At 38.5% G+C, this 14,598-nt stretch overlaps 1 protein-coding gene across 4 annotated transcripts in view; it reads right to left on the bottom strand.

The window, feature by feature from the left end:
* Window positions 1-14,598, bottom strand: part of LOC126457254 (E3 ubiquitin-protein ligase TRIP12) — a 233,130-nt gene that overhangs the window by 170,832 nt on the left and 47,700 nt on the right. For all 4 annotated transcript variants that reach the window (XM_050093414.1, XM_050093412.1, XM_050093415.1 and 1 more), the window contains exon 5: window positions 10,107-10,224. In XM_050093414.1, the coding sequence (XP_049949371.1) occupies window positions 10,107-10,224 (118 nt within the window). The remainder of the gene's footprint in view (window positions 1-10,106; window positions 10,225-14,598) is intronic.

The following is a 14,598-nucleotide window of genomic DNA, read 5'->3' on the forward strand; positions in this document are numbered from 1 at the left end:
ACAGAAACTGAAAAGTTGAACAATCCAGTTAACAAAGGAAACAATACTTCCTCAGATGATTATCAGCACAAAAACTGTTTTCTTGGACTACTTTCAATGTAAGTATTATCACAATGAGTGAGTGTGTAATAGTTTCTTACTGGTATTCCTGATTTTTCATATTTGCAGATGAAAGTGTAAAACCACAGATTTGCATTCAGTGACTTATGGTGGAACAAGAAATATAGTAAAAAGAAACTATGGGTGATTCAGTTTTCAGACTTATCAACAAGAAAAAAAAGGTTAAACTAGAATAATTATATAAAATGTAATAATCAACCAACATGTGTGTGCAACCAGTTGGCTAACTCCTACTTTCTATAGAATTACATACATAGTTGCTGAGCTCACAGCCACAAAATATTAAACTATAATAGAAAATCCAATGGCAAAAAGAAATATAATTTTCTTTACTTCTGGCAGCATGGATAAGAATACACCAATGAAAAGGCAGAGGTAATTCCAAAAATATAATGTCAACACGTTTCTGATGTCTTACATAAATCATCTTCCTCTTCACTTTTGTACTTATTCAAAAGGAATAAAGATTTCTTGTGTACAATCAATCTTACCTAGCTGTTTCATAGCTAAGGTAATAAGAAGCACATTTTTATCTGAGGTGTGGAACTGTCCACATTGCAGAAGAAGACAAAAATTTTAAGACACTGTGCATTAGACTTTCTGTAATTCTTCACAAGAATCTTCCATCTTTCCATTTACATCCAAATCTCACTACAAGATGATAATGGAAACTTTTAATGCAAAATAGTAAAAAACTAAATATCAGTTCTTCATTGGGAGACTTGTTTTTAAAGCTTAATTTACAGAGGTTATACATTAGTTGGCTTTTGCTAAAAGCAACATATATGTTCTTAAGGCATTCATCCAATAGAAAACAAACAGAAATGGAATTTTTGATCGCAGGCAAAGTAGCATTAATATGGAGCTAGAACTAAGCAGATAGATCAAGCAGGAAGGCAGGGTTGTAGATTTTAAGAATGTCAGATGAGGTATGTATACCTGATTAAATTTCTACAATCACTCAAATGTTTGCACAGTTCAATGAATAAAACATATAGTGAAAATAATGACATTTTACAAGTAATACTAGACGAATTATACAAAAACTCATTTGAGGTTGAAGAACATAAATGTACTAAGACAGAGGGAGGTTTTAATACAAAGGAGTAAAGGTAGCAAAAAAGTAATACTGAGATAATGCTGTAAACGTTTTACTTCGCAAAAAAGGTGGGTGGGTGGGAGGGATATTGAATTATCAGTATTTTCTCCAAAATGCAAAAGATGGTCATGAAAATTATCTGTAAATCACACAAAAAAAAATTATGTTACTGAAACAAATGACGAACACACTGGTGTTAGAACTGATTAAGCCCCATGGAGGATATGCAAGTTTTGATTAGAATACAGTCTGAAAACAACTGATATAAATTACCAGTTCACCTGGGATTCACAGATTCTGAGAAAGTTTTTGACTCAATTTCAATCAAGTTTGTAATAATAATCCTTGAGAAACAATGCACCGATTCAATATATGTCTGTCAGATTTAAAATATCTACGCCATTGTTACATCTTCCATTAAACTGGGTAAGAACGGTCAGAAGTTCAGAACAAAAAATAGCTGCTCCGATGCTACAGCCTGAATTAAACCCTGTAAGGATAGTGGCAAATTCAGAACAGAAAGAAGACTCAGCCAAGGAAATTCGACAAGGAAATTCCATTTCACCAAGGTTATTCTCAGCAGCTCTAGAGGAAGTTTTCAAAACCCTAAATTAGTAGAAAGAAGGAATGATTATTCGAAAATCTCATATAAAGATGTGAAACAAATACTAACACAGAGAGAGAGGGGCTGGCCAGTACTTACCTCAGCTTAGTACAGACGATAGATAACACAAAACAGAAAAGAAAATTTACATTCCTAGCTTTCGGAACTTTGTTCCTTCATCAGGGAGGAGAGGGGGGGGGGGGGGGGGGAAGGGAAGAAGGGAAAGTGGATTTAGTTACTCACAACCCAGGTTATGAAGCAACAGGGAAAGGTAAACAGGGAGGGTAGCAAGGATGGAGGCACAGTTGTCAGAGGGAAGCCAAAGATATTCTACTGTTAAGTACTGTGCCAGCTTCTAACCAAAGAGGATGCATACAGAAGTAAAGAGGTATATAGTATAAAGATAAACACAACTATGTAGGATGAAAAGATGTGTGAATGGCTAAAGAGAAGAGGGGAAAAAGAAGAAGACTGAAGAGTAAATGGGAGTGAGGTTGATTAACGTAGGTTCAGTCCAGGGGCATGGCGGGATGAAAGGATGTGTTGGAGTGCAAGTTCCCATCTCCGCAGTTCCGAGGGACTGGTGTTGGGTGGGAGAAGCCAAATGGCACGTACACTGTAGCAGGTTCCTAGGTCCCTAGTATTATGCTGGACGGCATGCTCTGCTACTGGGTATTGGGCATCTCCTAGGCGGACAGTTCATCTGTGCCCCTTCATGCCCTCAGCCAGTTTAGTTGTTGTCATACCGATGTAAAAGGCTGTGCAGTGCAGGCATGTCAGCTGATAAATGACATGTTTTGTTTCACATGTGGCCCTGCCATGAATTGTGTATGTTTTACCAGTAGTGGGGCTGGAGCAGGTGATTGTGGGGGGATGCATGGGGCAGGTTTTGCAGCGGGGTCGGTTACAGGGGTAGGAACCGCTGGGTAGAGAAGGTGGTCTGGGAACGTTGTAGGGCTTGACAAGGATGTTACGGAGGTTAGGGGGGTGACGAAAGGCAACTCTGGGTGATGTGGGGAGAATATTGTCAAGGGATGATCTCATTTCATGGCTTGACTTGAGAAAGTCATATCCCTGGCAGAGTAATTTGCTGACGTATTCGAGGCCAGGATAATATTGGGTAACAAGGGGTATGCTTCTGTGTGGTCTGGGGGTAGGAACATTGTTGTTGGACAGGGAGGAATATATTGCTCGGGAGATCTGTTTGTGGACAAGGTCTGCAGGATAGTTGCGGGAGAGGAAAGCACTGATCAGGTTATTGGTGTAATTGTTGAGGTATTCGTCACTGGAGCAGATACATTTGCCACGAATACCTAGGCTGTAGGGGAGGGAGCGTTTGATGTGGAATGGATGGCAGCTATCAAAGTGAAGGTACTGTTGTTTGTTTGTGGGTTTGATGTGGACAGAGGTGTGGATGTGAGCTTCAACAAGATGAAGGTCAACATCCAGGAAAGTGGCTTGGGTTTTGGAGAAGGACTAGGTGAAATTCAGACTCGAAAAGGAGTTGAGGTTATGGAAGAAATTAAGGAGTGTTTCTTCACCATGAGTCCAGACCACAAAGATGTCATCCATAAACCTATACCAGGCCAGAGGAAGCAGCTGTTGGGTCTTCAGGAAAGCCTCCTCCATGCGGCCCATGAAGAGATTGGCATAGGACGGAGCCATCCTGGTTCCCATGGCTGTTCCCCCCGATTTGTTTGTAGGTCTGGCCTTCAAAAGCTAAGTAATTATGGGTGAGGATGAAGTTGGTAAGTGTGATAAGGAACAAGGTTTTTGGAAGATCTTTGGGTGGGCATTGGGAAAGGTAGTGTTCAAGGGCAGAGAGACCATGGGTATGTGGGATGTTTGTGTAAAGGGATGTAGTATCTATGGTGACAAGAAAGGTTTCAGGTGGGAGGGGAGTAGGAATGGATTTGAGGCATGAACGGGCACAGACGAACTGTCCGCCTAGGAGATGCCCAATACCCAGTAGCAGAGCATGCCGTCCAGCATAATTCTAGGAACCTAGGAACCTGCTACAGTGTACGTGCCATTTGGCTTCTGCCACCCAACACCAGTCCCTCGGAACTACGGAGATGGGAACTTGCACTCCAACACATCCTTTCATCCCGCCATCCCCCTGGACTAAACCTACGTTAACCAACCTCACTCCCATTTACTCTTCAGTCTTCTTCCCTCTCCTCTTTAGCCATTCACGCATCTTTTCATCCTACATAGTTGCGTTTATCTTTATACTATATACCTCTTTACTTCTGTATGCATCCTCTTTGGTTTGAAGCTGGCACAGTACTTAACAGAAGAATATCTTTGGCTTCCCTCTGACAACCACGCCTCCATCCTTGCTACCCTCCCTGTTTACCTTTCCTTGTTGCTTCATAACCTGGGTTGTGAGTAACTAAATCCACTTTCCCTTCTTCCCCTTTTCCCCCTCTCTCCTTCCTGATGAAGGAACAAAGTTCCGAAAGCTAGGAATGTAAATTTTCTTTTCTGTTTTGTGTTATCTATCGGCTGTACTGAGCTGAGGTAAGTACTGGCCAGCCCCTCTCTCTCTCTGTTAGTAAAAAGAAGGAATGTGTGTTAATGGAACTTATCAGAACCACATTTACTATTTGCCTATATTTAGACAACTTGATACACATGAAAAAAAAAAAAAAAAATAATAATAATAAATGCATGAGTAAAATCGGCCTGTAGTGCTTTTAGTACACAATGGGTTTCAAAAACCTTACATTTTCATAGATGAGAAATGGAAAGTTTACTATCATATATTATCCTTTCTGGTTTACAGTAGCAACACACAAACTTAATGTGAAACCCATTCAAATGGATAAGGAAAACGACAGATTGCTACTCACCATAAAAATACATCTGCATGCGTAACGGAAATTTCATTGTGCCTGTCTGCAACTCAATGTGTCATCTTTATGATGAGTAGTAATCTATCTGTTTCCTAATATTGTTGGTATTCCAACCTGGAGTTTCAGTAGTTTTAAACGTACAAGAGAATAGAGTGGAATGGACAATATACACTTTATGAAGTTAAATTCGTAATTGCATCCTGCTGCACCACAAGAATACGAATATTAAACTGCTCAGGTATCTGTTGTGATATGTACAAATTAATTATGGCCCTGCATACGACACTTGTCATGTACCACACTGTGTGTGTGTGTGTGTGTGTGTGTGTGTGTGTGTGTGTGCGCGCGCGCTTGCACGCATGTGGGCACGTGCACACCACACCAGAAACTTAAGCAGATTATAATATATACTTGTAATCAGAAGAGGATGCACATGCGTACCATACAACACATTTATAAATGAATGTTGTCTGTACTTGCGGTAACTATGTTGTCAAACTTTCTCCATTCAACTTCCAAATGTTGCTGCAGTTTGAAATCAACAGCAATTCTAAAACATCCTTTTTTATATAGTATACCTTAATCACTATAACTTAAACTGTTTATCAATAAGAACCTACACTAAAAGCTGCAACAGCACAATTCATTAATCTACCGTACAGCACTCTCATTTAAGCAGAGAAGAACAACAGTAGCACATACTCTCAGTCATATAAAACAGGGAAACAGGAAGGGAAAATAAACTGAAAGCACTTAAGACAGTCAACGCGCGTCGTGCACTGTGCTGGTATGCATTGATGGAAATCTTACCACGTGAAGGAACTGAGAAGTAGTAACTATTCTGTTTACGAGGAAACCATAAATTTTTACTTTCATATTTATGATATTTATGGCTAAAAAACAGTTACTCCAATTTCATACGTACAGCTTTGGAGATCTGAAAGAAAAGTGCTACTCGATAAAAAATTTTACTTTGTATTCTGATATAATTCAAGACAATTATAAAGAAGCATCTCACGATATTCAGATAATATCCCAAAAATTATAGCTTACATCTTAAATGCTAGGCGGAAGTGACAGCAGCAAACACTAGATATGCAACTGTGTCAAAACCTGAGATTTCTAAATCCATAAGAGTTCATCATCTAGCAATTCTGTTTCTGTAATAAGTACTAAATAAAACTGATCTTTCTTTCCATCTGCAAGCAGTATGGATGATATACATTATTTGTAATGAAAGGAGTTTATTATACCACTGTCTGAGTAAGTGATTACAATCTACAATTCCTTCCCTAATTTTCAAACAGTGAGACATACCAATCTTATTCAGCTAACTACTTTCCGTTTTGCACATATCCACTAATTTTGCCTTGTGTTCTGTTCAAAGATCTTATATTTTACCACAATGGATAAAATCCCACTACTATTTGTCATGTCTCTATCAACTTTTCTAATATTTCCTGCATGATATTGTGAATCAAATCTAAACTTCTTTTCAGTATTATTTACTGTATATATTATTGGGCACACACAATAAAAAGCTGCATCTTTTTCTGCAAATACCCAAGGATGACAGGAAGATTAGAACTTAACATCCTCTTGACAACAAGACCATTATGGACTGAGCCCAAGGTCAGATTGGGAAAGGCACACCATTCACATACAAAACATTCTGGTATTTGCCTTTAAGAGATTTGGGGAACTATGAATAACTTTAACCTGCTACTCACCATATAGTGGAGGTGCTGAGTCTCAGACAGGCACAACAAAAGGACTGTTAAACAAAGCTTTCAGCCAAATGGGCCTTCATCAGGACACACACACACACACACACACACACACACACACACACACACCAGTCTGGCTGCCAAGGGTCAGTACTCGTTTCTGGATTTTTCCATAGTTTAATAACTTCAATCTATATGACCACCTGAGGATTTGAGTTGTGGCCAATGGAAGTATGAGGGATCTCAAATATAGAAACAACCCACAGCAAGTTTGGTCAGTATGGTGGGAGCAGACATTATGTGGACTTCAATTATGTGCGTGTCACCATTGTACATATAAAGCATTGGATCATCATCATATTGCAACAGAACAACTGCAAAGAGCAGTTCACATAGTTTTATTTTACTGAATGTGAAAATCACTTCACACTATTTATTAACTTTTTTAAATGAAAAATACAGGTCCAAATAAATTCAGTGATGACAGTGGTCCTTCAAGAACTTTCATTACGTCTTTTTCAGGTGAAAGAGTTTCAGCATATCATCTTCTGCTGACTGAACAAAACTTCTGCAGTTCAGATGAAGAGGGATGGTGTTATTCCTTGCTATTTCTCTGTGTATGGGTGGTGGCAATGGACCCAAGTTTTGTCCTACTGATTATTCTTGCAAGGAAGGTCACCTTTCTCAATAGCATCTATGACAGATGTAACAACATTTGACAACTTTAACTATGCATACATGTCACAGTGGCAAACATGCACCTTTTTACTAATCTCTTTTTTGTGATACTTTTTCGAGTAAATATTCACTATAGAAATGAAACAAAATGTTGTTTACTCCTCACACAAGTCACATGTTAGGCAGACATCCCTACACTGTTGCTGTGTCAGTATTTGTGTTTTTGCATGGCGTGAACTAGACTTTTGGTTCACAATTAAGCTTATGCACACCAACTTATAGGCTACTGGTACCATTTTGTTATTAAACACACACTCTTGCACGCATGCTACTTGAACACATCACACTTTCAAAAACAAGTCACCTCAAAAACAGGGAGATGAAATGTAAAAGTCTGGGTAGTCGACCAAAAAAAACAATAAATAAATAAATAAATAAATAAAAAATAAAATAAAAACACGCCAAAGAACACAGGAGAAAATGTCTAACAAGGGAAAATGTTGAGGTGAGAAACAGGAAAGATCAGTTGCAGCATAAAAGAAAGGGAGAGAATAAAAACTACATGGTTTAATTTCATCACTTTTGTGGATAGGTGTGTACATCTTCCCTGAAGAAACTATCATTCTAATAGTTTTATATTAGTATTGTATGTCTACTATATACAGAAAGTGATCATAATATTTAAAACATTAACTTCCTCACTCATAATGAAATTATAAGTGTTGGGGCATACAAGGTGTAACAATGTCATTTTAAAAACTTGGGAGATTGTAGAGGATGAAATATGTGGAACCTACAGCCAGGATTTTGAAATAAAATTTCTACAGCCACCACTGGGCTATGTAAGATCCTTGCACTACCTATACAAGAAGTTAGTAGGCGAGATTCTCAGGGAACATTTGTGCTGAAATTCTTTGACGTCACATTACAGACCTCACATTTTACCAGGTCATTTGAACAGTGCACGGTAGTCGGACTTTCTGGACAATGCCTTGCCTGAACTTCTGGAGGACATTCACTTTCAACTACGTCATGGTATATCTCCCAGACAAGTTCAGGAAGAGAGTAACTGTAAAGGCATGCCCATTCCCTTGAGTTGTGTTCTCTGCTGACCTATCCCTCTTAACATTTTCCTCTAAGATTATGTTAAATGCTTTGTGTACTCAACTCGGTAGGAACAGTGTCTGAGCTTATTGAGCATATCTTTACAGCATTTTATACTATCAGATAACAGTGCGGAAACTTGCAGAGAATCAGGCAAAACATAGTTCGTCTTTGTGCATCATAAAAGAAAGTTCATGGTTGTCACACTGAACATTTACTCTACAATAGTGAAGCCACATGTTCGGTTTACAGTATTTGATTGTACTCTATGATTACCAAAAGTTTTCCAAACCACACTATTCCAGAGTTTCATTTAGCCTACCAAATGCATAGAAAATGGATAGTGCTGTAGAAACTTCACTTCACATTTCTAGCTACACGATCCTTAAATCAAAATGTTCAAAATTTCATCCTCTAATTGCTTACATTTTTAAAATGTCTTTCTGTTAAATCCTGTGTATCTGCAAGTTTACTAAGCCTTACAATGATAAACCAGTTTTTGTAACTCGCTAAATCTGTTCTAAATTGAGAAACCTTTTCAATGAAAGATCTTATACAACAAAGGATAAAAACAGATATAAACTTATACAAAATGTATTTTTTAACTGCAACCACAAGGGCATGTCACATGGAGGAAGAGAGAACTTAAAATAGTATGTGCTGAAAGTTGGAACTGACAGGTAAGGATTGGGCAATTACATTCTAGATCAATAAATCAAATTTTATTTGAAGGGTGAGAAGTATTGTTGCTGTTTTCACCTCAGTTTACATCAATGTTTATTTTTTGTTTTGCTATTTTCTCCCTACGAGTCTTCTATCATGGAACAATCCAATAATTTCCCTTTATCACCACACATACCTCTCCTCTCCTGCAAACCAACTTCTCCAAAGAGAATTCTTATGGATTTAAAGCACTAAAATTTTGACAGTTCAATTAGCTCATTGTAGCCTACCCATCAATTTTTCATGATTCGAAGCTAGTGTCAATTATAAACTAAAATGTAAGCTATAATTAAAGTAGAAACAATATCTACTTGTGAGGCACCAGCAGGCAGACAAAAACAAAATGTGACAAAGATGTGAGGCTTTTGGCATCTGATTTTAGTGTTTCCTCCAACTACCAAAAATGGATTCAACAAAATGGATCTAATCAAGATTCAGTAGGGAAGAAGCAACAGGACAAAACAACAGGCAAATCAACAGCAAAATGCCAGCAACTTTCAAGAATTGAAAACCTGAGATGGCATCCCACATTCTTCCAAACTTGTCAGCAACCTCAAATCCCTTCATTACCTTCCTTTTTTCCTTTACCTCTGATACTTCATTGTTGCTCATTGTGTCTCACATTTTTTACATTTTGACTACTTTTATGTGTACTTCTAGTTTCTTTCTGATCTACCACCATCACCATTAAACTGTCAGTTCTAATGTCTCACATTTTCTGTTCTCTTCAATTTCTGAAATTCCTTGGTGGCTTTGATTTCCTACTTAGCCTTTCACACAGTATTGTAGAAATAAATCTACCTGACAATTACAAAGAAAAGTCACACAGGCACTAAATCAAACCTCTGCTTTACCTTACCACATTTTAAAAAAGAACTTTAGTTCCTCAAGTGCATATTCATCTCCCCTTTTATTTGTCTGCCTGCTGCTGCTGCTGCTGCTGCTGCTGCTGCTAAGGTTGTTACCACTGATGCCCAGCAAGAACAACATTTTCCTATTTTTATTTCAAAAACCACTTTTTGAAACTTTTTTTTAAAGTAAGGTGTCCAATACAAACAAATAGTGAACTTTTCTGTATAGAAATGCATACAATTGATTCACAGCAGGAACAATTTATAAGTACATGTCATAAATGACTACTGCTCTGAAGCAAACTAATCCAAATTAATAATGATACACATTTAAAAACTGACCTGCTACTGGCACACGAACCCGTGGTGGCCTTGCTGCGAGAGGTCCGGCGTAACACGGGCCCCTCACCTGTGTTGGGGCTTTCTGTCTTCTTACTAGATGTCGAGTTTGCAAATGCAACTGTAAAAAGACACTAATGCTAATAATGGTACCTAAATTACAACACCAAATATTTTAGAAAAATGTACATTACACAACTTCAGAAGAAACAAATCACAAATTACTGTTGATATATTCTGCTATCCTCACCGCAGTTATCACGATAGACTACTCAGTTCAACTTGAAAATGGTAAGTAGCACTTATCTTAGTAACAAGATTCAAATTTGAGAACGAAGTCAATTCTGTAACACTTGTCCCATGTTGAACAAACTTAAGTATTAATGGAGTGTAACAAGAAAAAGTTGCAAAAAATTTGTACCGTAAATTTTCAAAGCAGTGTTTCTGGAGTGCAGTGTGAAGAAGAATGGTTGGAAGGTAGCAACAGAAGAAATAAGTATCTCAGTGCCCAGAAACTCCAGTCACAGAGAAGCAACTGTTTATGTTAATTACCACTAAATGAAAGAACTACCAGGGAAGCAAATTAAACCACAACAGTCCTGACAAAGCAACAGACACGAGTTGTTATCCTATTAACAGAAAGAACTCAATTAAAAAGAAAAACCATTACTTCCATTAATGTTAAGATGGTTCCTCTTAAAACAGCCACACCCAGCAAAATTCCTTCCCACATTCTTAACCATACTGATGCTAATGATCTAATGTGACTTTCTCCACTTTTAAAGACCCACTCTTTACTCTCAAACACAATGTCATTGTCATCTTTTAAGCCTCTTCATCTCCAAGTAACTACTGCAACCTACATCCTTCTGAATCTGCTTAGTGCACTCATCTCTTGGTCTCCCTCTACGATTTTTACCCTCCACGTTTTACCCTCCAAACCTAAATTAGTGATACCTTACCTCAGACCATGACCTACAACCCGATCCCTTCTTCTAGTCAAGTTGTGCCACAAATTCCTCTTCTCCCCAATCCCTTTCAGTACCTCCTCATTAGTTACGTCATCTACCCATCTAATCTGCAGCATTCTTCTGGATCACCACATTTCGAAAGCTTCTATTCTCGCTATTTATTGTCCCTGTTTCACTTCCGTACATGGCTGCTCTCCCTACAAATACTTTCAGAAAAGGCTTCCCGACACTTAAATCTATACTCGATGTTAAATTTCTCTTCATCACAAATGCTTTCCTTGCCATTTCTAGTCTACATTTTATATCCTCTCTACTTCGACCATCATTAGTTATTTTGCTTCCTAAATAGCAAAAATCACTCACTACTTTAAGTGTCTCATTTCCTAATCTAATTCCCTCAGTATCACCTGATTTAATTCGACTAAATTCCATTATTGATGTTCAACTTATATCCTCCTTTCAAGACATTGTCCATTCTGTTCACATGCTCTTCCAGGTCCTTTGCTGTCTCTGACAAAATTACAATGTCATCAGCAAACCTCAAAGTTTTCATTTCTTCTCCACCAATTTTAATTCATACTCCGAATTTTTCTTTTGTTTCCTTCACTGCTTGCTCAATATATAGACTGAATAACATCAGGTATGGGTTACAACCCTGTCTCACTCCCTTCCCAATCACTGCTTCTCTTTCATGGCCCCTCAACTCCTGTAACTGCCATCTGGTTCCTATATAGACTGTAAGTAGCCTTTTGCTCCCTATATTTGACCCCTGCCACCTTCAGAATTTGAAAGAGTATTCCAGTCAGCATTGTCAAAAGCTTTCTCTAAGTCTACAAATGCTAGAAATGTATGTTTGCCTTTCCTTAATCTGTCTTCTAAGATAAGTCTTAGGATCAGTATTGCCTCACGTGTTCCAACATTTCTACGGAATCCAAACTACCTTCCTCAAGGCCAGCTTTTACCAGTTTTTCCATTCATCTGTAAAGAATTTGTGTTAGTATTTTGTAGCTGTGACTTATTAAACTGATAGTTCGGTAATTTTCACACTTGTCAACATTTGCTTTCATTGGGATTGGAATTATTATTTTCTTCTTGACGTCTTAGGGTATTTCTCCTGTCTCATACATCTTACTCACCAGATGGTAGAGTTTTGTCAGGGCTGGCTCTCCCAAGGCTATCAGTAGTTCTAATGGAATGTTGTCTACTCCCAGGCCATTGTTTCGAATTAGTGCTCTGTCAAATTCTTCTCACAGTATCGTATCTCCCATTTCATCTTCATCTACGTCCTCTTCGATTTCCATAATATTGCCCTGAAGTACATCGCCCTGTATAGACCCTCTTATATACTCCTTTCACCTTTCTGCTTTCCCTTCTTTGCTTATAACTGGTTTTCCATCTGAGCTCTTGATATTCATATAAGTAGTTCTCTCATTTTCCTGCAGGCAGTATATGTCTTAACCCTAATGATATATGCTTCTACATCCTTACATTTGTCCTCTAGCCATCCCTGCTTAGCCATTTTGCAACCCCTGTCAATCTCATTTCTGAGACATTTATATTCCTTTTCACCTGCTTCATTTACTTATTTTTTATATTTTCTTCTTTCATCTCTTCTGTTAGCCATATTCACCTACTACTATTTCCTAACTTCCTTTTCCTACTATGGATTCCAGTCCCTCATAACTATTAATTTTTTTTCTCCCTTAACTATGTGAATCATTTCTTTTATCTCATCATACATTTCCTCAATCTCACCGTCATCTGAGGAGCTAGTAGGCATATAAGCTTTTATTACTGTGATAGGCGTGGGCTCGTGTCTATCTTGGCTACAATAATGCGTTCACTTTGCTATTACTCGTAGCTTATCCGCATTTCTAATTTTTTTTTTCCCCTTCATTATTAAACCTACTCGTGCATTACCATTATTTGATTTTGTATTTATAACCCTGTATTCACCTGACCAGATACCTTGTCCCTCCTGCCACCGAACTCCACTAATTCCCACTATATTTAACTTTAACCTCCCAATTTCCCTTCCTAAAATTTTCTAACCTACCTACCCGATTAAGCGATCTGACATCCCACTCTCCGATCTGTAGAACACCAGTTTTCTTTCTCCTGATAACGACGTCCTCCTGAGTAATCCCCGCCCGGAGATCTGAATGGGGGACTATTCTACCTCCGGAATATTTTACCCAAGGGGACGTCATCGTCATTTAGCCATACAGTAAACCTGCATGCCCTCAGGAAAAATTGCGACTGTAGTTTATCGTTGCTTTCAGCCATTTGTGGTACCAGCACAACAAGGCCGTTTTGGTTAATGTTGCAAGGCGAGATCAATCAACAATCATCCAGACTGTTGCCCTTACAACTACTGAAAAGGCTGCTGCCCCTCTTCAGGAACCACATGTTTGTCTGGCCTCTCAACAGATACCCCTCCATTGTGTTGCACCTACCGTACAGCTATCTGTATCGCTGAGGCATGCAAGCCTTCCCACCAACAGCAAGGTCCATGGTGGTGGTGGTGGTGGTGGTGGTGGTGGTGGTTGCGGGGGGGGGGGGGGGGGGGGGGGGGGGGGGGGGGGGGGGGGGGGGGGGTTTCAAAGGCTATACAGTTGAGATGTGAAATAGAACACTTGATGTCATATAAAAAGCAGACAAAGGAGGTTATGCTGATTGCAAATTAGTTGCCTCTTAATGCCATCAAATATTGCATGGAAATTTTGTAACAGAGTCGTACCTAGCCACCAGCAAGGCTGAACCACTTGGAGACATCTGACAGCTGTTCTGAGGAAATATTGCGGAATTTGCACAATGTCATCCGGCGGCAAACCCGTGAAGATAGCTTGAAGAGTCACATACCTGAGCTGCTTTGAAGAGGCTTCAAAGCCCTACGAACGTATATAAATAATTTAAAAATAATCAAATATGTTCTGTAAATGACAAACAAAATTTTACAGCATTATTAATTCCTTCTTCCACGTTGAGATTCCAGGTTCTGACAATGTAATTTACAGAAGTTATGGATGTAATCTGGCCAATTATGTAACATGTTTACTGGTAATATATCATTTATTAATACAAATGGAAGGCAGGAAATTCAAAACCACAACTCTGACAGAAGTAATATGGCATTGGCAGTGGAAGAATTTGACACACATTTCCAGGGGTCACTGTCACAAAACATAAAAAGGTAACAAAGAAATTACATTAAATCATACGGCATCCACTAGAATACCTCAATATACAGTGAAGGGCATATTGGGTGACATTGTAGGCTTTGCAGGTTTCAATTTTGTTCCAATATTATTTATAACACTTGTTTTAAAAACAATTTTTCAGTAAAACATTTCATTGTGTAACAAATCAGCAATCAACACAGCTTTGTTTTGGTATCATCCTAATGTTACAGTGTCCTTATAAAGATAAATTTGAGAATCCATGTGGAGTAACATAACTAAATACCATATTCAGTATGGCAAAAGAAGAGCCCTGACACTTAAACTGGGCTCGGTGAGGTTGCT

The sequence above is a fragment of the Schistocerca serialis genome, chromosome 2 (assembly GCF_023864345.2).
Source record: "Schistocerca serialis cubense isolate TAMUIC-IGC-003099 chromosome 2, iqSchSeri2.2, whole genome shotgun sequence".
Classification (NCBI taxonomy): domain Eukaryota; kingdom Metazoa; phylum Arthropoda; class Insecta; order Orthoptera; family Acrididae; genus Schistocerca; species Schistocerca serialis.